This window comes from Neomonachus schauinslandi, chromosome 8 (genome assembly GCF_002201575.2).
Source record: "Neomonachus schauinslandi chromosome 8, ASM220157v2, whole genome shotgun sequence".
In the NCBI taxonomy this organism is placed as follows: Eukaryota; Metazoa; Chordata; class Mammalia; order Carnivora; family Phocidae; genus Neomonachus; species Neomonachus schauinslandi.
The window spans coordinates 6,522,946-6,548,994 of record NC_058410.1 but is presented as its reverse complement, the minus strand read 5'-3'; the positions used below and the strand labels follow the sequence as shown (position 1 = coordinate 6,548,994).

At 40.2% G+C, this 26,049-nt stretch overlaps 1 protein-coding gene across 1 annotated transcript in view; it reads right to left on the bottom strand.

The window, feature by feature from the left end:
* Positions 1-26,049, bottom strand: part of PRKN (parkin RBR E3 ubiquitin protein ligase) — a 1,046,212-nt gene that overhangs the window by 870,480 nt on the left and 149,683 nt on the right. The window contains exon 2 of the mRNA XM_021693212.1: positions 3,043-3,280. Coding sequence (XP_021548887.1) covers positions 3,043-3,280 — 238 coding nt within the window. The remainder of the gene's footprint in view (positions 1-3,042; positions 3,281-26,049) is intronic.

Sequence of the window (26,049 nt, the reverse complement as noted above, 5' to 3'; positions counted from 1 at the left end):
GTTCTTTCAGACTGAGCAAAAATACTCCCAGTGTGTGTCTGGAAGTGTGTTTATTTCCCTCTCACTCTTGAGCAATATTTTTGTTAGGTATGTTGGGTTTAGAACGCTAAGTTAATAGGTGTATCCCTCAGTCATTTGACATTACTCCAATACCGTTTTTCTTCTATTATTCCTGCCAGGATTCATTCAAATTACTGTTCCATTATAACTAATCTCTTTTCTTAATTTGATTTGGTCTTTTACTTTCTTTATAAAGTGAATTTATTTTTACTTATCTTGATTAAGACCAATTGTGTGTTGTTTTGTTTTGTTTTGTTTTGTTTTGTTTTATCACAGTTGGGACCATGTACTCTTGAATTAGAGGATTTATCCATCCTGGAAAATTCTCAGTATTCTCTTAGAAAACGGTCTCTCTTCTATTCTGTGTTCTCCTATAATGAAACTCCTATCAGAAATATGTTTGGCCATCTCTTCCAAACTCCTAGTCTCTCTTTTTTTTATTTTTTTATTAACATACAATGTATTATTTGTTTCAGGGGTACAAGTCTGTGATTCATCAGTCCTACACAATTCACAGCGCTCACCATAGCACATACCCTCCCCAATGTCCATCACCCAGCCACCCCATCCCTCCCACCCCCTTCCACTCCAGCAACCCTCAGTTTGTTTCCTGAGATTAAGAGTCTCTTAGGGTTTGTCTCCCTCTCCGGTTTTGTCTTGTTTCATTTTTCCCTCCCTTCCCCTATGATCCTCTGTCTTGTTTCTCAAATTCCTCATATCAGGGAGATCATATGATACTTGTCTTCCTCTGATTGACTTATTTCACTTAGCATAATACCCTCTAGTTCCATCCACGTCATTGCAAATGGCAAGATTTCCTCTTTTTGATGGCTGCATAATATTCCATTGTGTATATATACCACATCTTCTTTATCCATTCATCTGTTGATGGACATCAAGGCTCTTTCCATAGTTTGGCTATTGGGGACACTGCTGCTATAAACATTGGGGTTCATGTGCCCCTTCGGATCCCTACATTTGTATCTTTGGGGTAAACACCCAGTAATGCAATTGCTGGGTCGTACGGTAGCTCTATTTTCAGCTTTTTGAGGAACCTCCACACCGTTTTCCAGAGTGGCCAAACTCCTAGTCTCTTAAAACCATTGGTTTACATTTTAACCTGTACCACATTATGGACAATTTCCCACATCTATCTTCCAGTTCACAAATTTTATCTTTGGCACTGACAAGCTTGCTGTTTTAACCCGTCCACTGAGCCTTTTTTTTTAGTCCAATAGCTAAAATTATATTCTATTGAATAGCTCTTCTTCTAATATACTTGTTTTCTGTTTTAGGTTTCAATTCTTTCTTTTATGCTTTAATTAACATAAAATGTATTTGTTTTGTGTTCTGCTTCAAATTGTTATTTTATTTTCTCAAGTTTCAGGGGAACCCAATCTTCCAGTATATGGTATACACTTACTTCTACTCACAAGAGAATAGCCCTTTGTTTGAATTGTAATGTTTAATGATGAGTGCCCCTTGAATAGGGCGTGGTTCCCTCTGGAGATGTGGATGGCGTGCTACCTGAATGTTCTCTAGGAATGCTTTTATATATGCTCTGCTTGAAACATCAGATGCACCATAAATCTGAGTCCAATATTTAAATTAACTTCCCATTCTGGATCACATAGGTACTGCAGGATCTCATTTTCCCCCACGTATTGCATTTTTTTCCAATTTCTCACCTTTTTTTTTTCCAGTTTCCTAAGTGCTCAGTGCATGTAAGGGACAGACTTCCTCCCCTCCACAACCTCCTCAAGACTACCAGAATATCAGCTCATGCACTTAAATTCCAAGTTTGTCCATTCCTCTATCTAAAAACAACTGTATGGTTCTACTTTTCCACTTGTCCTTGGAAATTGTTTCTTTTTGTAATCTCATCTATGATTTTTTAAACTTTATTAAATTTTACTTAGTGAAATTAGCAAGGGATATTTCATATTGTTTTAGGCCTCCATCTGGCAGGTTCCCAAACTCTCGGACACTGTGAAAGCCACAACAGCCTAGAACTGCCTATATTCTCATTTACAGTATGTAAGACAGAAATTCACTTATACTTTATAAAGTCATTGCTATTATTTTGTGTTTCCCGTCACACACAGTCAAAAATAATCCTGTTATACCTTTGACTCTTTCAATTGGAAAATAAAAGACTAAGGGAGACACATTAATATTGGCAAAATAGCAAAGGAACTGCCATCCTTGCTAAATAAAAGCAGTTTTGAAATGTGTTGTACCGTGGAGAGAAGGAAGAACCTTTCACACCTGCAAATGACTAAAATTGCCTCTAAAGTTCTCCTTCTGCTTTTTAAAATTTCCCCACATCATCAGAAACATAATAAACCAAAATGTGTTTTAAGAAAATAAGAAACAGAAAAGAAAGGCAAAAGCTGAGAGGGACATATATGTACCTTAATCATATATTTTGACTCTAGCGCAAAGCCTCACATCCCAAGCACCCCTACTTCCTCAAAATAAATACATAAATAAATAAATAAATAAATAAATAAACCAAAACACTATTATCATGTCCTGACATCTACTCCATCCCTTCCCTTCATTCTTTTTCTTTTTTAAAGATTTTATTTATTTATTTGACAGAGAGAGACACAGCGAGAGAGGGAACACAAGCAGGGGGAGTGGAGGAGGGAGAAGCAGGCTTCCCGCTGAGCAGGGAGCCCGATGCGGGGCTCAATCCCAGGACCCTGGGATCACGACCTGAGCCGAAGGCAGACGCTTAACGACTGAGCCACCCAGGCGCCCCCCTCCCCTTCATTCTTAATCTGAAAGCCCTGTTCCACTGCACTTATTAAATGCATTCACCTCAAATTTTATAGCCAAGTGCCATCCTTCTAATGATGCCTCCTTCTAGGCGTCTAGAACTTACCGTGAACTGAATATGTACACACTGAGGGCCTTCCCTGCAGAGGCCTGCTGCACAAAGTGCTCTACTGGAGTAGACAAAGTCTGCACAATTACCTGGCCTTCCAGTTGGCAGGGTCCCCTCATAGTCGCTGTTCAGGATCACAGCCAGACCCACCGAGTGGGCCCGGAGGACGGAGCTGCTGAGGTCCACGCGTGTCAAGCTCTCAGGCTCTTTCTCCGAGCCCTCCACGGCGTTTCCTGGGCTGTCCTGTCCAGTGGCCTCCCTTTCTTGGCCTTTGTGCCAGGGTCTCAGCACGACATGAACGATGCTCTGCTGATCCAGGTCACAGCTCTAGGTGAGTGCAAGGCAGAAACAGACGAGAAAGAGCAAGCGTTAAAATGCCAAGTAAGGTTTAACTTGTCCTCAATCCCAGAGTATGCAGAAGAGCCTAAAATCTGTTTGGGTCCAAGGTTGCACATAGTCATGGAACTTGAGAGAAGAGCCACCTGTGACTGATGGAGGTGGACACACTGTCCCTGTCGGCACGTGTGTGGGCAACAAAGGCAACACGGCACTGGGGCCACAGACCGAAATGTGGGCGCAAATGGACCACAGCAACAGAAAACTAGAGTAATAGTCAAAGCAATAGGAGATCGAGCAGGGCAGAAATGTACCACACTGCATACTTAAGCACAGTGAAAAGCAATATTCTTTTAAAATTGATTTACTTCAGAAGTGATGTGTCCTCCCAATTATCAAATATATTTCCTAGAAAAAAGTGAAAGTTAAGAAACCTGAAAAGCTCTCTCATTTAATATTTAGTTATCCAGAAGCAATTGTTCTTGGTTTTTTTATTTCCTAGAAAAAAGTGAAAGTTAAGAAACCTGAAAACCTCTCTCATTTAATATTTAGTTATCCAGAAGCAATTGTTCTTGGTTTTTTTATTTCCTAGAAAAAAGTGAAAGGCAATTATCAAATATAAATACCAGCATCCATCTCCATTTTTTTTTAAAGATTTTATTTATTTATTTATTTATTTGAGAGAGAGACTGAGAGAGAGAGAGAGCATGAGAGGGGGAAGGGTCGGGAGGGTCAGAAGGAGAAGCAGACTCCCTGTCGAGCAGGGAGCCCGATGCGGGACTTGATCCAGGGACTCCAGGATCATGACCTGAGCCGAAGGCAGTTGCTTAACCAACTGAGCCACTCAGGCGCCCCCATCTCCATTTTAAAAAGCACAGAGAGTTGGTTATTGCCAATTACAGAGCATTTTTCTCTACAATTTAAAATAATTGTGTTTATGGTAGACTCCACACGCACCCCCTATGTCACCAGCAAACACATCCCCGCAGCGATGGGGAAGCAAGTGAGTAGCATCCCCAGGCCATCCCAGCCAATACCACAATTAAAATCAGTGAACATTTGCAAAAATCATCTGCGCCGATATATTGATGTGTATGAACAGAAGACTGTCAAATTGACTAGAATTAAAGTTTGAAGTCAGATACTTTGCTAGGAGTATAACTAGACTACCAGAGATCAAAGCCCTGTCTCAGAATATCTACTGGATAGAACATCACTCATCTGTCTTCGGCCCTCCTCCCTCAGAGCCAGGACCTCGTTATCTCAGTAAAGCCCCGAAATTTAAATATCTACACACCACCTGTAGTCATGCTCTCATCATAGCAATGTTCAAACACCACCATGCACGCACAATGATGCTAACGACAGTCCTAACTGGCCCCCAACCTCCCTCCAGTGCTCCACAGCTGTCACCAGCAAATATTGAAGAGTGGTGCCCATTATGCACCAGCATTTCGTGCGGACACACCACCGTGGACTCAGAAGGTCACAGGACGCCCTCTGGGCCTCAATCCCATTTCTGCCTCTTCCGCACCCCATGCCCCAGACCTCTGTCACATGGACACGCTTGCTGTCCCTGCCACCTGTCCTCCCAGCTCTATGGTCACTGGGTCGTCAATCTCTGTCCCCTTAGCCTGCCCCCACCTCCATTCCCCATTTCTGTCAAATCACTGCCCTCCCACACGGCATCCCGGGTCAAGCCCTCCCCGCCCACCTACAACTCTGATTATCCTCCTATGTCTTCTGAAGGCTTCAGTATCACCGCCTTGGGTTCCTCCGCCCTACCCTCACACCCAGCGAGGTGCTAAGAGTAACTAATTCTGCCTCAGAAATAGCCTTCACATCTTCTGCTCCCTTACTTCTCAATTGCCATCTCCCCATTTTAAGCCTTCATCATTTTACTAGCTTTGCAATGGCTCCCTGACCACTCATCTCTCCCTATAATCCATTATTGATGCGTTTCTGGAGTGTGCTACATAATCTTTTCCAATGTCTCTCTATTACCTATTACATAGAATCTGACATCTTACTATCATCTTCAGGTGTGTTTAGACTTTTCTCCATTGTAGATCAGCTATCTTACGATTTTATCTCCTTTCCTCTCCTACTCCTGTCCTTGATTTGGGCTCCGTCGCGTGATTGGCTTTGGCCAGTTTGACTGAATCACGGCCTTTAAATGTACCTGTGCCACTGCTGGTGGTCAGCAAGAGAGCACCCCTGGGTAGTTTCCGCCTCCTCAGCCTGGGCCCCACATGTGCACGGGGCGCAGTCCCGCGCTCAGCCGCAGGGAGGACCGGGTGCCCCTGCACTCACAGCGGGGGCAGAGCCTTCCAGGGGAGGGGCGGCACCGCAGACCCCCAGGTGACCTGGACGGGACGCTCCCTGACGTATGGCACTGACATACTGTGGTTGTGCATTAGGCAGTAAGAGCTGACAATATTTATTTTCCATTCTAATTGGACTAATAGATATTCTATCACTATATATCACCGCCTCTGTGTTCAGCCAGAACTCTAGGAATCGTACAGAGCCTTCAGCCTAAGTCATTTCAAATAAACCAACACCAAGATCTGAGTACCCTTGAGTGGGCATGCAAGGGCAGGAGCTGTGCAACAAGGGGGAAAGAGTCGAGAATGAGTCTCCTAACGTCCCGAGGTTTTTATCCATAGTGTGTTCTTTTCAAGGAGACTCAAGAATTCAGAGAAAATTCCTCTCTCGACGTTCAGGACTTTTGTGCTTCAGATAAAAGTGATGCCTTTCTTTCTCATCTGAATGCCAGCAATCTTTGCCTGCCATGTGCTTCTTGCAGTTGGTCGGAGTGTGGGCAGGACTTGGGGTGTGTGTGTCTGTGTGTGTGTGTCTGTCTGATTTTCAGACTCAATTTAGAAATTCTTGAGAGCAGCAGCTGGGTCATACTTATATTTTTATTTACCAGAATGCCTCACACAGCGCTTTGAACCTAGTAGATAGAGAACATATGTCCGTGAATGGGAAAGTCAAAGGACTGGGGCAGAAACAAAAATAAATGAAGGAAGAAATATAAATAGTCATAAACTCAATACCTAAAGTGCTCCATGGAGAACCAGAAGCTTGTGGAAGAAAGAACATGGAATTTAAAGCCAGATAGATGTAATCTATTAGCTGTACGATTTTTGGCAAATGACTTCTCCTCCCTAAGCTCTAGTTTCTACATCTGTCGTTGGCAATAATAGCACCAACTTTGAAGACTACTCTGAAGATTTAAGGAAACAGAAGGAGTGCAGAGCCCAATCCACAGCAGTAACTCAATACATGGTTGTTAGTATCAGTATCATCATTCAGGAGTTTTGAAAACTCAACAGGATTGGCCCCTGATCTTGTACATCGAGAAAGCCTTTGAATCCTATGAGGCTGTCCCACGCACACAGTCCTACTTGGAGAATGGACACAGAAGGTGGAATAAGCAGGCGCTATAGATGTGATAATCACTCCGACAACACTCCAGCTTCCTGTGAACTAGAAATTGATGATAAAAAAAAAATCCCTATCTGCTCAGATGCCATGAAACACATGAAGAATCTCAGCAAATTCTCAGAGCCTGCTAAAATTTGACAAACATGGAAGAAATCCAAAAACTGAGATTTTCCTTTCAAATCAAGATATTTTTTTGAATATCCAGGGTAGAGCTGGAAAGGGGAATAGGAAGACCGCGAGCAGATTTCAGTAGTTCCAGTGATATGTATAGAACATATTTCTCTCAATCTGCATCCATGGTTCTGAGACCATTGCTTAATTCTTTGACTTCTCATAAAAAACGGTGTTGATCTCAGCAGTCCCTTTGCCAGATGGTACAAATGCACCATCACGCTGGTTCAATTCAAAGCCCCATTAATAACACATTCCACGGATGATAAACTGGATAAAGTTTAGTTGTCTAGCCACTCCAAAGCCCAAAATAAGAATTAGTTCTCACAGTATACAAAAAAATGCCTCAGTTTTGGGAGGTAGAGATTTTCAGTGGGAAGACAGCAGAGTTCTCCAACGTGGTTTTAAATTTCCTCAGGGCAAAAATAATGTCTTATATCTTAGTTTCCTCAATAAATAGAATATTGCCTCTCAAAGAGGAAACACATTTCGTCTGTGTTTTAACTTATTATTTCAACAAGTAAGGCAGTGATGGAAGCTATTTGGTGTGGACAAAACGAGTAGTTATTTGTCCAACTCGACTTGCTCTTATGCCGTCAAGTGGAGCCGTTCCCCCATCAGGGACTGAGAAATTTGTATCTTGGACCCTCTCTCTACAGTACCTTTGATTTGAAGATGCCCCAGTATTAATATCTATGGGAGTTGATCGCCAACCAATAACCAAGTCTCACCCAGTTGGCCATTCTCCCACAATATACAAGAAATTGATGTATTTTTCCTTTTCCAAAAAGGAGTTCCTCTGCTGACATGTAGGTAGGATTCAAATATTTGAGAGTCTGGTAATCCAATTAGAATACTGAAAATAGGGGTGCCTGGGTGGCTCAGTTGGTTAAGTGTCTGCCTTCGGCCTGGGTCATGATTCTGGGTCCTGGGATAGAACTGGGATAGTCCTGGGCTCCCTGCTAAGTGGGAGTCTTCTTCTCCCTCTGCCCCTTCACCACTCATGCTCTCTCTCTCTCTCTCAAATAAACAACATCTTAAAAAAAAAAAAAAAAAGAACACTGGAAGTAACTAAAACTTGAAAAACCTGCTAATGCTTTTCAAACTCTTCTTAACCTTTTAGACCTTGTAAAAACAAGTAATATTACTCTAACAAGAAAATTCCTGGGGATTGCAAAGTTATTGGAATGTTTTCCAAACACTTAAAGAAGAGTTAGACAATTTCTGAAATGATTAATAATGAGATTCAAAAAGTCAATAATGTCACACTATGAACAAAGGGCTTTCATCTTTTATAGAAATAACAACCATACTAATGAAATGAAATAAGCACACACTATTTTTGAGCTCTAGCTAGCCCCCAGGCTACAAGGTTTTTGATGCAGTCAGTTGTCTCACGTTGCCAGGGTCCTCTGAGGGAGGGCTGTTGTCAGCCCCGAGTGAGGCTCTGCCTGGCACAAATCAAGCTCTTGATTTCACTGGCGGTTCACTTCCACTGCACCTGACAAAGGATGAAGATGAGCCACAGAGAGGTTCACGGCAGGTTCAACGTCACCCAGCTCTGAAGTGTGAAGCCAAGGTAGGAGCCCAGGCCAAGGACTCCCCATTACCTTTCTGTGACGTCCCAAGCTCCACAGTGTGGCTGCTGAGAGGTGGGGAGCGGGCAGGGCAGATGGAGGAGGATGAGGGCACAGGGGCCAGGGGAGAAGAGCAGGTTTTGGAAACTGCATGGACACACCCCAGCAACAAAAGAATGATTAGGAGAAAGCTAGATACCCGGAATGGGAAAAGCTATGGAAGACAGCCCTCCCGGAACTGGCTCAATGGAAGCAGCAAGAAGGCGTGCGTGGATCTGATTAAAACAAACAAGCTAGCCAAGGGATGATGAAAGCAAGAACGGGGGCCAGTTACAGAGCCTCGGTCAAAGCACACCGAGTACGGAGAGTGCGAAGGGAGCCTGACACGGGCCGCGCCCCGGAAGGCAGGCCGCTGAGGTTCCTGCTGCCCTGAGGTCAGGGCGGCTCCCGGTCCCCGGGCCCCAAGAAGACAGCACTGGTCACTCTGTACGGTGCCTTCCACCTCCGTGTGTCTCCCCGCTCCAAACAGTGCCGTCTTCAAGAAAGCAGACTGAATCCAATGCTGCAGTATCTGTTCTAGCGACCTGCTCACAGTACCCGCTCCACCTGGGACTGTGGAGTAACTCAACTGTCCTGCAAAGCTCCCGTCCAATGTGGCAGCCAGCCCGGAGGTGAGGAGATGGGCCGGGTGGCTTGAGGAACTCGCCCAAATAAGACACATAATTAGGAAATGAAAGAGCCAGCTCTGCAGCCCATGTTTTCCGGCTGTAAGCCCAGGGCTCTTTTAAATACTCTGCTTTGGACACTCCACCTCTCCGATTTCGTGATATAAGCAGACATGTTGCAAAGAACCTCCCAGCCAGCTTACTGGTCTCAGCATCCTGACTCGTCCACACTCATCAGCACACTTCCTGTACCAATTCCTGTGCTCATTAAATTAGGTCAGGTTATCTCCGATACCTTCAATCTTACTCATTTTTAGCTCTCTCCAGTCTGCCAAGCTCAATTTCATCCTACAAAACGCTTAAATTATTTGAATGGGAAGGCTCTCACACATCCTATTGTGTACTAACTTTACATTTTAAGGTCTGAAAAATCTCTGATTTTCATTTGAATTTCTAATAACACATATTTTCCCCCCCAGAAAAGCGATAATATGATCAGTCAAGAATTATCAGATAAAAGATTTTCTAATTTAATAGGCAATGATGTTATCAGATTTTAATTTTAAAAATCATTTTGACATTAAGGAGGTCTTTCCTAGGTAATTTTACATAAATTATCTAAATAAGAAACACTTTTTCAAACAACTTACATTTTCTTTTCTTTCTTCTGCTGTCAAAAATTCAGAATGCTTATTAGTTGCTTCTTCTGACAATAACTTTTAACAAACATGTTTCTGTACAAGTTTTTAATAATATATTTCCTATGTCAGAGAAAGACAAAATGGCAATTATTTAGGAAGTTACTTAAAGATATTTTTAGATGTAATGGTTCGGAAATGTTCTGCATGGTCACAGCTAACAATGCAACAACACAGAGAAAGCAGCCCGAGCCCAGAGATGTTCAGAGGGAAGTCAGAATAACCGGAAAGGAATTGTTCCTACAGGTTTGTTTCTCTTGAACTCCAGTCCCCTCTACCGTCTTCAGTGAGCACTAACTGCCAATTTATATTAATTGGATGAGAATAAAACTTGAACTTTCATTTTTTTTTTCTTAGACTTGTAAAAGACGGATATTTTGTGATTTAAGCTTTAATTTTTTTTGCATTTCTTATGACTGGTTTTCATTATAATCAAAGATATGACACATAAAGATACTGAAAGGCCCGTTCTCTGGTTGCAGAAGGCTGAGAAATGCAATTCCTATGAAAGGTCAATTAGCCCCACACTAACTAGCCAGTGTGGGTCCGAGCCCCGTCGCCATCCACTTCCCTCCCACCTCGGGCCTGGGACCATTTTGCTGCTCATTAGGATCCATACCAGAGGGAGCTCAGTGGGAGGGGAAGGGGACAAAATAGGAATCGATGTCCTTCACTACCCGGTAGCTTTGTGGTAAATAATTTATTGCGGGAGGAAGTGACTGCTGTGTGCACAAGGTGAGGTCTGCGGTTCCGTCGGTCCATGCGCGACCTTTCCTAGATACACAGGTAACAGATAACCAGTCCCACCCATTAAACCAAGTCACATCATGTTTTATATTGTAAACTTTACAAAGGTGTTTCCCAGTGTTGTTTCTTTAAATATTCGATGACTAGTTATGATAAATATTACAGCTAAAAATATATACATGGATTTTGCCAACAGAAATAAATTAATGTTTACAAGTCACTGCATATGCTTTATCGTATTCATGAGGGGAGGTTAGGGTACAGGGTTAACAAACACACTTTGTTCTCAAGCATGTATGGAAAACAGATAAATCCTGGACAATAACCCATTTTATATTATACCTTCTTCCTAAGGAAATTGATACAACCACTTGATACAACCCTAGGAAAAAAATAGGAAGCACGCAAACTGTCATCCTAAACTCAGTTCATATGCCACCTCTCTCTCACTGAGTTTTCTCTTTTCCCCAAACTCAATGGAAAATACATTATTGCCAAAGAGATTTTGCTTATAATGTGGAGAGAAGATATTTTGCAGCAAGGAGGTCATTTCAGAAAACAAAACAAAACAAAACAAAAAACCTGATAAGGATAAAAACATCTTCGTATCCTTTTTGGGCATCTATTTATTGCTAGCCCCTAAAAAAAAAAAAAAAAAAAAACAGTCAGCTACCATTATTTTAATCCAACTTGTTTCCGGTTTCCTTCTCTTCATCCCTCATATACTTTCATTTTCTAAAAGAATCTGATGGTCTTTGGATGGTCTTTGGATGCTCTCCCCTTGTCTCCCCGTCCTCTTCTCTCTGCCTCCCTCCTCTTCCCTCCCCAGGTTACCCATCTGCCCTAGGCTTGCTTGCTTTCTTTTTTTTTTTTTAAACTTTGATCACTATTATTGGTTAAGATATCCTTTGTCTAACTTAGTCTTACATAGAGAGAAATATGGTAATTTTTACTTTGGAAAGCAAAATCCAGCAGGATATATGCCAAAAGCTGAGCTATAGAGATGGTTTAGGGCTGTTCAGTCTGTTTCTGGTACCTTCTAGGCCTGTAAAGATGACTCATTTCAGAACTGTGAGTGCCTCCCAGACTCTGTGAAATAGCAGGACTTCCTAAAGGAAAGACATAAAAATTTCAGATAAAGAATACTGAGAATAGCAGTAGGGAAAAGCTGTAGGAATGTTTTATTTGCACTAAACTACTTTCCACCTCAGTATATCACCTATGCTGTATTTATGATCCATGATTTCTCTTGAATGAACACAAAGGCCAGGCTCATTCAGAGCCAGAAAGAATTAGGTCTGTCCCTCGCTTGGGTGACAGCCCAGTGCTGGTTACCAAGAACTAACCAAGTAAGCAAAGAAAAATAGACTGATTGACTCAAGGTTGCAATGAGTAGGTAGCCAGCCTGGAACAGAGTTAAGTTTGGTTGCGTTTTGTTTTTTGTGTTGTTTTGTTTTGTTTTTATTCCAGTGTAGTTAACATACAATGTTATCTTAGTTTCAGGGGTACAATGTCGTGGTTCAACAAGTCTGTGCATTACTCAGTGCTCATCATGAGAATAAGTTTATTTCATTTCATGTCTTTGAAACAAACTACTAGATGACACAATAAATGCTGTTTTCAAATCAGTGGAAAACCAGAGTGATAATTTGAACCTTTAATTATTTTAAAATAGATCTCTCCCCCTCTAAAAACAAACAAACAAAGAAACAAAAACAAAAACAAATCTCTCCCAGGGGAAGAAAAAGCCATGGAGTCACACAACTGACCCAGAGCTTTAAGAAAAGAAATGTGTGTCAACTCTGGAAGGAAGAAAAATAATCAGGGACCACTTATCCTCAAATATTACAGTTTCTCCCTACTGCCATGCAAGATAATGTAGCCACGTACCATCATCATAACTGGGGGCCATCCAGTAAATCTGATGTCTCGCATGTCCCTTGGACACTGCGGGAAGCTTGAATAGGGTGGGGTAGGTTAGGGTACCCACAGAGTAGGGCAGGATGGAGAAGACAATATTCAAGCTCTTCCATGGCAAAGAAGACAGGAGAGATGACAGGCACTTCTATTTATTTTTTTTTAAACTGACACAGATAAATAGTTTCATACCTTGGCTGTAAATTCCTTAAGTTTCCAGCCTTAGGTTTAAATTTTATATATATATATACAACACATTATTACTTATGTCAGCTCCTATTTCATAATCCGGATATTTTATTTCCTGTGCAACAATTCTTTTACTCTGGATAAATAAAACATGAAGCTGCTTTCCTCTTTCACACCTGGACTCTAAGCAGATGTCTGCTCAGGTTGCCCTCCAGACATCGGCTCGTAGAAAGGCATTGAAAGTCTGTACAAATTGGGACAAATTCCTAGATTCTGACATCCGACTACAAGAAAGGATAAATGGTATTCATTTCTTCCATTTCAGCTGTTGGTCCTAACTAATTCTTTCCTGTAATCATTTATTCAGGAGAAACAATGTGTCAAGACCACTGCCATTCCTGAGTACATTCCTGAGGGTTACAGCTCTTGCAGGTGGGTGAGGACAATGCTCCCCGAAGGGCCGCAGGGTCAGCTGCAGGTAAATGACAGAGATGTACTGTGCTGGCCAGGGACTCTAGCTTTGAACCTTTACTCTGAAATAAATGGTAAATACTGTCTTGGATAAAAATCACTTTTCCAAATTTATCTAACAATACTTACTTATAATGAACTTCCTTTAAGACTGTTGGTTTTTTGTTTGTTTGTTTGTTTTTACATTTTCAAAATATACATTTTGGGGGCATAAGGATAGACTAAAAGCTCAGCAGGAACACATTCAGTCTTCTCCTGGGATAAATCAGTTGAAGAAATTTACAAAAATCCATTGTTTGGTGGATGGTATTTGGGGACTATGAGAAAGTGCCTCAAAGCTTAGGGACAGTGTTTTGCATCCTGCTGTAATAAAAGCTAATAAAAACCCACAGGTGACAGGTCAGGCCATAGATTTCAAGATAATACATTTTACTTGTATCTACAGTAACTCAAGTAACTTCTCCTCTGGTAGAGATAGAAGAAAGGCAAGGTGGGAGTTCACTTATAAATGAATTTCTGAGGGAATGAGGACTCACGCTTCAACCCATCAAAACAAAAGCCTGGCTTCAGAAAGACTGGGCCTAGTGTAGTATCCTGATTTATTTATTTATTTTTTAAAGATTTCATTTATTTATTTATTTATTTGAGAGAGAGTGAGAGAGATAGCAAAAGAGAGCACAAGCAGGGAGGAGAGGGAGAAGCAGGCTCCCCTCTGAGCAGGGAACCCTACACGGGGCTCGATTCCAGGACCCTGGGATGATGACCTGAGCTGAAGGCAGACGCTTAACCCACTGAGCCACCCAGGTGCCCCTAGTGTCCTGATTTAAAGGAAATCTCTGACTTCTCTTTCATTTTAATCTTCTTCCAAATAAAGGAAGTATAGTGGGCTGAATGGTGTCTACTCAAAATCCATGTCCATCCAGAATGTGAACATATTTGAAAATAGGGTCTTTGTAAATATAATAGCTAAGGATCTCAAGATGAAATCATCCTGGATTCAGGGCCTACCTAAATCCGGTAACTGGTGTCTTTGTAAGAAGAAGAGGGGACGCAATCTCCCAGAGGAAAATGTCATGTGAAAATGGAAGCTGAGATCTGAGCGATGCCTCCACAAGCCAGGGACTCTAGGAGCCACTAGAAGCTGGAAGTGGAAGGAGCATTCTTCCCTGGAGCCTTCTGAGGAAGCAGGACCCTGCTGACTTGATTTCAGCCTTTTGGCCTCTAGAACTATGAGCAATAAATGTGTGCTGCTTTAGGCCACCATGCTTGTGCTCTTTTGTTGTAACAACAAACTCCTAAACGAGGGAAAACATTGTGGCCAGAAAGAACAAGATGTACAAAATTGGGGTTGAGGGACCAAGGGAGTTGGGAAGAAGAAAAGCTAGGATGCATTTCGGCTGGGAGTAGGATACTTGTGGGTAGAGTCAAGTATGGATGGGGCTCCCCAGGCCGGCTCCTATTTTGGCATTACACAAAGCCAATAAGCTTTACATATTTGTCAACATTTATTTGGAGGCGGCTTCAAGCTCTGTAAGGGTAGAGATGAACAGAAGTGCTATAGCAGCCAACCTCACAAACCTTCTCATCTTTGGTTCATTCTGGTCAGGTGCCATACACCCTGGTCTATTCAGGAGTGTTGAGCCGACACCTCTTGTCTCCCTGTAATTGTTAATAGCTCCCTTTTAACCATCAAGTGTCTCCCAGTCTGAAAGACAAATCATATGGTAATCCTACTTAAGAAGCCCTTGGCGCACAGTTGCTGTTCAATGCATAAATTTTGAACACTTAATGAAATAAATATAATAGCAATAAATCTAGCATTTTTTTAATCGTCTATATGCTGGGCAGTGTTCTCAGTATTTTCTCATTTTACTGTATGCAATGCCACAGTAAGGTAGGTGCTATTAACATCCTCATTTTATAGATGAGGTGTAAAGAAGTTAAGTCCTTCATGTTCATAAATTCCATTGTCCTAAGTAATCATAAACTTCTACCCGCTTGCATATCCAAAATACCTCAGCTCCACATCCTGCTCCATGGAATACGCCTGTATAACCTAGTCTACCCACAACACACACACACACACACACACACACACACACACACAAGCATGCACACAAATACACAAACATAGACACACATAGCAGCTGGAGACTGGGGGGTAAAACAAAAAAAAGAAGTTAAGTCCTTACCAAAGGTCATACACAGCTACTACGTGGCTGAGCCAAAATAACAAATAGTTGTGTGGCACTGTTTCACAATCCCTTTCATAAAGATCAACACATTTAATCTCACCTAATACTTTCACTAACCCTTTTTCAAATATTAGTTTCAGTATTTTAACAGAGTCACTTAGGGTTTAGGAAGACTAAATTAATTAGCCAAGATTACACAGAAGTTTCTACAAAGGTAGTGGGCTTATATCCAGGTCAAAATCTGCAGAAAAATTACCTGGCGTGCCAACAACAAGAACAGATTTTCATACCCCACCTTAGACCTATGGAGTAAGAATCTAGAGCGGCGTGTCCTGGCAATCTGCATTTCCAATCATTTCCCCGGCGACTCTCAATGTGAAGTCAAGTTGAGAATCTCTACCAAGGGCAAGGGAGCTGGGTGGGCATTTGACTTCTGGCCTCTCAGTCCCAACCATTCCTCACCCACTGAAATCCTCCTTTCTGGTCACCCAGGCATCCCATACTCCCTCCTAAACCCTCCTCAGCCTCAGCTCCAGTAGGTTATTGATGTATCCCAGACAGACATGCACCTTCAACTTTCTGACTCAACTGGAGGAGTGGGGACATGACAAGGGTACCCCATCCATGCAGGCCTTGGGGTCTAAAAGAGCCAAGAGTACTCTCTGGATCACACTCCCAGAACTACCCAGTAAGACATTCCATTAAACTAGCTCCAAAGGCTGTGAAGGAAAATGGGTGTACTCCTAAGTGGACAGGGGAAAGATTTAATCTGTCATGTAAGCTTTTCTAATGGGTTCTACTGACTATAAAAGAAAGCGTATTATACAAATGCATAGAGAGCGAGAACATATAGCCAGTTGTTTGTGTCAGACATTCACAAACTACCAATATCAAATATGGCATCAATTATACTTTAAAGGGCAGAGCCTGGAATTAACATACAAATAGTAATACTTCTGTGTGCCCAAAGGCATGTGACGTCTATAAGCCTTGCCTTTGTTGAGTAATTTGTAAACCTTTAAAATGTCTGGAGCAGCACAAAGTGAAGCCAGAAATGGAAAACAGATTTTAAGTCAAGTGAAGACATAATGAACCACTTTGCTTTTCCTGGTTTTATAATCTAGCATATCAGCTCTTTTGAAATATACCAAACTCAAAAAGGAAAATGGGCTGAAGGAGATAAGCACACACAGGGATGCTGATCTCGTCCTACTTCAGGTGGAAAGAATCTGAAATAAGGGAATGATTTGGCAAATACAATTTTTTTTCAATACACTGACTTTTATTAAGTTTCTATGGGATGGGGGGTAACTGAGGACAGAATCTGTTAGAACACAATCTGTTAGAACAAAAAAAGATAACACTGCATCCATACGGACAATACATATATATATATATATATATATATATATATATATATACACATCCATACGGACAATACATATATATATATATATATATATATATATACACGTGTGTGTGTGTGTGTGTGTGCGTGTAGCATACTTATAGTATAACCAAACCAAAAGTCCTAGAAGAAAATAGGAATGCATTCTTCAACCTGAATCTATGGACAACCTTTAAAACCATGACTCAAAATCATGAGGCAATAAAATATGAATACATTTAACCACATCAAAATTAAAAAAAATAGTCTTTCCATGGCAAACATAACAAAGGCAAAGACAAAACAAACAAACAAACAGACTGTTAACTACAGAGAACAAATAGATAGTTTCCCGAGGGGAGAGAGTAGGGGGATGGGTGAAATAGGTGAAGGGGATTAAGAGGACACTTATTGTGATGAGCAATGAATAAAGTATAAAGTTGTTGAATCACTATCTTGTACACCTGAAACTAATATAACACTATGTTAACTACACTGGAATTAAAAACAAAATAAAATAAAACAAAAACTTAGGAAAAGAACTTCAAAAGAAAACAAGGCAAAGACAAGTGACAAAGTGGGAGAAAATATTTTCAACTTAGGACACAAGGAAACCTTAAAAATTGAAAAAAGTTTAAAAATCTGATAGAAAAACATGTAAAAGACAAAATATGTACAAATGAATACTAAAATATGAAAAGATGATGAATTTTAATTATAATAAAATAAACAGATTTTTGAACTATGCCCCTTTACGCCAATAACACTGACTACATTTCGAAAGCTTGACAAATACTGCTGGTGAAGAAACTTGTACATATCGCTGGTGGGAGAGGTTGGCACCAGCTAACGGAATGGCGTCTGACTTATTTCACTTAGCATAATGTCTTCAAGGTCCATTTATGTTGGCACAAATGTCAGAATTTCTTTGCTTTTAATGGCTGAATAATTTTCCACTGTATATTTATACCATAACATATTTATCCATTAATCCATCAATGGACTCATAGGTGCTGCAAAGAAATTGGAGGTACAGATATATTTTCTAGTTAGTATTTTCATTCCCTTCAGATACACACCTGGAAGTGAAATTGCTGGATCACACGTCAGTTCAGTTTTTAATTTTTTGAGAATCCTCTGTACTGTTTTCCAGAGTGGCTGCACCAATTTACATGTCCTACATCTCCACATCCACTCCAACACTTGTTATTTCTTGTCTTTTTCGTAATAGCCATTCTAACAGGTGTGAGCTGTGTAACTTATTTTTAACATAAGCTGAAATGTATGTGTGCATGTATTTTAAGCCCCTTTCTTCAATAAATGATAACATATTATGTATTTTTTCATAAAAAGTCATTTTTCACATGGTAATTCATCCTAGAACTCATTACATGGTAGTATAGTGAGATTTTCCTTATTCTTTTTCGTAACTTCATAGTGATCTCATATGGGGATAAATCGTAGCTTTATTCAATCAATACCCTACTGGTGGACATCTGGGTTGATTCCAGTTTTTCTAAAAATACAAGCAATGCTTCTATGAGTACTGTGTGTTCGTTACATATTTTTCCAGTACATTATTATCAGTATTAGTTTACTGCAGAGGCCAAGGAAGACCAGTACTTTGACAGCAAGGAGCCCACTTAATACCCAAATGTTGGTTTTAAAATATAATTTCCCACTTAGATGAACCAGGACTCCTAATACCAGGTCTGAGAGAGAAAGTACCATATGATCCCAGAACATCTTTTGTGTGACCCCAGAACATCTTGTGTGCCAGAAAGCAAGACTATGCTCAAATGCAAATGGGTTCACACTGGCCAAGTTTGGGAAAATATAAACATAAAAAGGAATAATGATGGTAATGGGTTATAATATATTGAATAAAGAAAGAATCAATGAATTTATAAAGATACTCAAAATATAGGGGTGAGAAGTGAGAAAGGGCTCTTTTATATAGGAGAATGATATAGGATAAATATGGAAAGAATGATAGACTAAGAAAATTATATTTTTAAAACTACTAATCTAATAACCAATTTAGTTAAAGATCCCCAGTACAGCAATTGGATGAAAGATTGCTAGGAATCAAGATATTTGCACAAAGTATCTTCCCATGGGTTTCAGAGGCAGAGGGTTGTTTCTACAAAGGTGCATTTGGCAAGCATCCCCATAGGCAAGCGATCATAATAGCATCATCAGTTACAAACTATGCAGTGTTGGTGACAATGATGTTTAACTGAATGTACTGATGAAGAAACAATAAAACAAAGCCAGCTCACAATACATTTTGCCAGACAACTGGCCTGGGAGTCTTTGAGGTGTGTATTTTTTTGAAAAAAATCCACAAAAGGTATGTGTGAGGGAATTGTTCCAAAGTAAAGGAGATTAAAGATGCAAGATAACTAAATGTAATGTGTGATCCTTGACTGAATTCTTGATCAAAAAGATTTAAAAAAAATGCTATAAAGGACAATTTGGGAATGACTGGCGGGAACATCTGCATATGGACTGCAAAAGAAATACCATCGTATAGGTGTTAATTTCTTGGGTATGATTAGACATCATGGCTATGTAGAAGGATGTCTTTATGTTTTGTAGATACTTACTGCACCATTTAGGACCAAACCGCCCTGCTGTCTGCAGCATGTCTAACAAGAGAAGGCAGGAAGGGAAGGAAGAAGGAGGGGAAGGAGGGAAGGAAAGAGAAAACACTAAAGCACATGAGACAAAGTGTTAAGAGCTGGGGAATCTAGGTAAAGGTCATACAGGTATTTGTTATACAGGTTTTTTTGTTTTTTACTTTTCAAGGTTGAAATCTTATAAAATAAAAAAAGAGATAAAGTATCTTCATGCTCAGTCACCACATGGAAAGTACCCACTGAACACAAGGAATGTGGTAGAACTACAAAATTTGGGAAAGAGGGGTGCCTGGGTGGCTCAGTCGTTAAGTGTCTGCCTTCAGCTCAGGTCATGATCCCAAGGTCCTGGGATCGAGTCCCGCATCGGGCTCCCTGCTCAGCGGAGAGCCTGCTTCTCCCTCTCCCACTCCCCCTGCTTGTGTTCCCTCTCTCACTGTGTCTCTCTCTGTCAAATAAATAAAATAAAAATCTTTAAAAAAAAAAAGAATTAAAAAAAACTGGGGAGAGAAAACAACTGTATGCAAGGAGTGAGGGAGATGAAAGCAAAATCCAAACTTGTGGGGCACCTGGGTGACTCAGTTAGCTAAGCGTCTGCCTTGGGCTCAGGTCATGATCTCAGGGTCCTGGGATCAAGCCCCACATCAGGCTCCCTGCTCAGTGGAGAGCCTGCTTCTCCCTCTCCCTCTGCTTCTCCCCCTGCTTGTGCTTGCTCTCTCTCTCTGTCAAATAAATAAATAAAATCTTTAAAAAAACAAAAAATCCAAACTTGCCTGAGTGAAAAAGAAATCTTTGCTTTGAAAATCAGAAAGCTATTATAACAGTATGGGTTACTGCTACAGTTTAGAGAGAAGAGTAATATTCAATTAAAGAATGTGGCCAGTGGACTAAAAGTTCAGCAGCTCGTAGTAACGTTAAGAAGACGACTACAATGAATAAATACATTTCCCAAACCAGTGATTTTTAGAATCATAAAATAATTTCTGAAGCATAGTGGACTATGCTTCAAAATAGTCTAGGCTGGTTTGGACTAATGCGCTTCATGGATAACCAAAGAAAATAACTCAGTTCATGAATGCTCTTCTTTCTTAAAGAGGCAACAGAAAGAACCTTCTTAAACATTTTGCAATAAAGAACCTTTCCACATCATAAACTTCAAACAGATATGGGCTTCCATGCAAGGAGATAGTGTAAAAGAAAAGAATAAAAGAAATTAAAATCCTCCCAGATAGCTACCCAAACGATCAAAAGGGCAAAAGATGGTGGGTAAACACATTTGCTAAAATCCATATTAGAGAGTATATGAGAACATTTGCATTATGATAAACAGCTAATTGGAGTAAACTGACTCATTTTTAAAGATTATTTTAGCAGGCTTACCAATATTTTAAATGCACATACAGAAATTCTCATATAAGTGCTGAAAGACATATGCCCATGGATGGTCATTGCAATGACAATGAAAAAAAGTGGAAACAATCTAAACATTCATTCATTTTGGGCTGGCTGTCACTCATCCATTCAACTGGTCAGTATCTGTTGTGATTCCAGAGGGCTCACATGAAAAAAGATACTGTCCATTTTTTAAATAAAAAGTTCAAGTTGCGGGCGCTTGGGTGGCTCAGTTGGTTAAGCGACTGCCTTCGGCTCAGGTCATGATCCTGGAGTCCCGGGATCGAGTCCCACATCGGGCTCCCTGCTCAGCAGGGGGTCTGCTTCTCCCTCTGCCCTCTTCCCTCTCGTGCTCTCTGTCTCTCATTCTCTCTCTCTCAAATAAATAAATAAAATCTTTAAAAAAAAAAAAGTTCAAGTTGCACAATAGCACATATTATTATTAGTATTAGTAGTAGTATCATTAACCCATTTAGTTACATATGTAATTATGTATATGCATTCTTTTTTTTTTAAGATTTTATTTATTTATTCATGAGAGACAGAGAAAGAGAGGCAGAGGCAGAGGGAGAAGCAGGCTCCCCACAAAGCAGGGAACCCGATGCAGGACTTGATCCCAGGACCCTGGGATCATGACCTGAGCTGAAGGCAGATGCTTAACCGACTGAGCCACCCAGGCACCCTGTATATGCATTCTTATTGAATGTGCATACCAACTTATGATTATCTCTGAAGAATGGGATCAGGTGGGAAAATGGAAATTTTCAATTTTTACTTTTACTTTATATAGTTTTGGAATTTAAAAAAGTATAGATATTTGTTACTTTGATCCTTTTGAAAGGACACCTGGGAAAATATTTGCAAGTCATTTAATCCCTAATATCTTTCCTATTTGGGGGGGGGAGGTCAGAAAGGATGACAGAAAATTCTGTACATGAAGGAATTAATTCTCTTTTGTTAACTATCCTGCTAATGTCTGTTTTTGATGTTGTCTCTTTAATTTTGTCATCGTTGGCTATAACTTCTTTCTGACCTGTATTTTACCTAAATCACCCTAAATACGACTTCATTTTACATACAGTTGCTTAGATGAGAGCTATTCACTCACGTCCCCCTTTTTTTTTTAATTAAGATTTTATTTATTTGAGAGAGAGAGAAGGAGAATGCACAAGCAAGCACACAGGGAGGAGCAGGGAGAGAGGGAGAAAGAGAATTTCAGGAAAACTCTGGGTTTTCTCATGACCCTGAGATTAAGACCTGAGGCCAAATCAAGAGTCGGGCACTGAACCGACTGAGCCATCCAGGCAACCCACTCACCCCTCCTTTTGAGAAAAAAAAAAATAATACATTTAGTTGTGTAACTTTGATTCTCTTCGTTCTAAGAAGACTCTTTTTTTTTTTTTTTCCCCACCTCAGATGTGTGCCTATTTTTGGAGTGGATGAAATGCTGGAAAGCTTATTTCAATAAAACTGGAGTATGTCATAGGGTGACTTGTGTCCCCACAAAATTCATATGTTGAAGTCCTAACCCCTCAGAGTGTGACTGCATTTGGAGATAGGATCTTTGAAAAGGTAATCAAGTTAAAATGAGGTCATTAGGGGGGCCCCTATCTAATCCGATATGACTGTGTCCGTATCAGAAGAGGTCAGGCACAGGGAAGACCATGTGAGGACACAGAGAGAAGACAGGCATCAACAAGCCAAGGAGAAAGGCCTCTGAGAAAACCAATCCTTGCCACCTTGATCTCAGCCGTCCAGGCTCCAGAATTGATAGGAAGTAAGTTTCTGTTATTTCAACTACCCATCCTATGGGGCTTTGTTATGGCTGCCCTTGCAAACTAAAACACGGAGTTTCTGTATCTTCAGGAACCGAAAACTTTCAAAATTCTGTGGCCTATTATTAATAACAAGGACACTACATTTCTACCTGCCCATTCACCTTTTTATTTATTCCAAAAGAACTTCAGGAGTCTTGGAAAATCAAACCTTTGCTGTCAGAATCTTGAGTGACAACACAACACCACAGAACAGAATTTAGGAAGGGCTCACTCTGTACAAATATCATGCAACAGCACTTCACATCCCCCTCTTGATTCTGTAACAGCAGGTGTTGTCTTGGATCATTCTCTTTATGTTGGGGATTTTTTTTTTTCCCCACGAGGGCCTTGGTTTCTCTGTACCTTACGACACCTTAGCATCACGGGCCAGGCCTGGGTTCTCCTTCATGTCACAGAGCCTCCACTCTAACCAGAGACTGCATTGTTGTAAGGCAAAGGGGATGCAAGTCATGACTGGGAGGCTCTGTTGATTAAATAAATACAAACAGAGCTATTAATTGTGAATCTTAGAAAAAGGGGACGATCACTAAGTAAACAAAACATCTTTGGCTCTCGGCTCCAATATTCAAGTGAAGGTCATAGTAGTTCCCCCAAATTCTCATCAAAGTATATCCTAACTTTATCCAAAATTTTGAAGAAAACTAATGATATATTATATCATCAGGATTTTTATAGTAGGACCTTCACAGTTCACAATTAACACCGAAACCAGCACTTAATGCATGTCTGTTGAATGAATGAATAATGATAATAATTAACAAGAACAGTTCTAAGTGCCATATTTACTAAGCATTTCACATACTTGTAATCTTCACAACTACACTGAGAAGTAAGGATTTGACACGGACTGCTGGAACCTCGTCAAAATCTGCTTCTTCCCCTTACTGGGCACCTCGCTGACTACCTCTCCCAGCCACCTGTGCATTTGCGGGTGGCCCCAGTAATCATTCTCGCCAATGCGCTAGGGAGCGCAAGTGATGAGTGTCACTTCCTGGCCAAAGCACTCTTGCTGACGTCACAGCGAAACATCGATGGACGAAGAGACAGATGCATGGCAAAATGTAAAAATACAGAAAAACTCTCCACTGCAAGCTGGGAGTTCACATTTTATGGTTGGAACCATACCACCAAAGACTACAACCAGACAAACATAAGTGTAGTTTGGCAGCATACCCAAATTACATCATTGGGCTTTTGGAGTGTAAATAAGTTTTCTAGAGATTACTCTGCACAACTTAAAGTTTAAAAATGACATCATACATTACATTCAAGTTAAAAATTAGCAGGTTGAAAGAGGAAGCTTCTTTTAAAACAAGGCCATAAATGTATAGGATGTCTGATTAGGAATAGGTTTTATCATATTTACTTTTTGAATAATTGTTGAATCCACTGCCTTTCAAAATTTTTCTGATTTTTCTTTTTTTAATTTGTTGTTGTTGTTTTAAGTTATCTTTATAGCTGTCAGCCTTAATCTTCATGTTTCCTTGGGCAGAAATAAATCATTCCCCTGTGCCACGGATATCACCTCCATACTGTCTTTTTTATTCAAATTCCAGTTTCATACAGTATAATATTAGTTCCAGGTATACAATATACAGTGATTCAACACTTCCATACAATACGCAGTGCTCATCATTACAAGTACCCTCCTTCATCCCCATCACCTATTTAACCTAGCCCTCCACACCCCTCCCATCTGGTAATCGTAGGTTTATTCTCTAGACTTAAGAGTCTGTTGCTTGGTTTGACTCTCTCTCTCTCTCTCTTTTGCTTTCCCCCTTTGCTCGTTTGTTTTGTTCTTAAATTCCACGAAATCATATGATACTTGTCTTTCTCTGACTGACTTATTTCACTTAGCATTATACCCTCTAGCTCCATCCATGTTGTTGTAAATGGCAAGATTTCATTCTTTTTTATGGCTGAGTAGTATTCTGTGGTATGTATAGGTGTGTATACACACACACACACACACACACACTATATCTTCTTTATCCATTCATCAATCAATGGACACTTGGGCTGCATCAATAACTTGACTATTATATATAGATAATGCTACTATAAACACCAGGGTGCATGTTTCCCTTTGAATTAGTATTTTTACATTCTTTGGGTAAATACTTAGTACTGCAATTCCTGGATCATAGTAGTTCTATTTTTAACTTTTTGAGGAACTTCTAAACTATTTTCCTCAGTGGCTGCACCAGTTTGCATTCCCACCAACAGTGCAGGAGAGCTCCCCTTTCCATATGCTCACTAACATCTGTTGTTTCTTGTGTTGTTGATTTTAGCCATTCTGACAGGTGTGAAGTGACATCTCATTGTTGTTTTGATTTTCATTTCCCTGATGATGAGTGATGGTGAGCATCTTTTCATGTGTCTGTTAGCCATCTGTATGTCTTCTTTGGAAAAATGTCTATTCATGTCTTCTGCCCATTTTCAAATTGGACTATTTGGTTTTTGAGTGTTGAGTTTTATAAATTCTTTATATATTTTGAATAGTAACCCTTTATCGGATATGTCATTTGCAAATGTCTTCTCCCATTCAGTAGGTTGTCTTTTAGTTCTATTGATTGTTTCCTTCGCTGTACAGAAGCTGTTTATTTTGATGAAATCCCAATAGCTTATTTTTGCTTTAATTTCTCTTGCCTCAGGAGACATCTATAGAAAGAAGTTGCTACGGCTGATGTCAAAGAGGTTACTGCCTGTGTTCCCTTCTAGGATTTTTATGGTTTCATGTCTCACATTTAGATCTTTAATCTGTTTTGAATTTATTTTTGTGTATGGCATAAGAAAGTGGTCCACTTTCATTCTTCCGCATGTTGCTGTCTAGTTTACCCAGCACCATTTGTTGAAGACACAGTTTTTTTTTTTTCCCATTGGACATTCTTTCTTGCTTTGTCAAGGATTAATTAACCATATATAGTTGTGGGTTCACTTCTGGGTTTTCTATTCTGTTCCATGTCTCTATGTGCATACTTTCGTGCCAATACCATACTGTTTTAATCACTACAGCTTTGTAATATAAGTTGAAGTTCAGAATGGTGATGCCTCTAGCTTTGCTTCTCTTTTTCAAGATTGCTTTTGCTATTCAGGTTCCATACAAATTTTAGGACTGTCCTAGCTCTGTGAAAAAATGCTGTTAGTACTTTGAGAGGGGTTGCTTTAAATGTACAGATTGCTTTGGGTAGTATAGACATTTAAAATATTTGTTCTTACAATCCATGAACATGGAATGTCTTTCCATTTCTTTGTGTCATCTTCAGTTTCTTTCATCAGTATTTTATAGTTTTCAGAGTATAAGTCTTTCAACTCTTTGGTAGGCTTATTCCTAGGTGTCTTATTGTTTTGGGTGCAATTGTAAATGAGACTGATCCCTTTATTTCTCTTTCTGCTGTTTCATTAATGGTGCATAGAAATG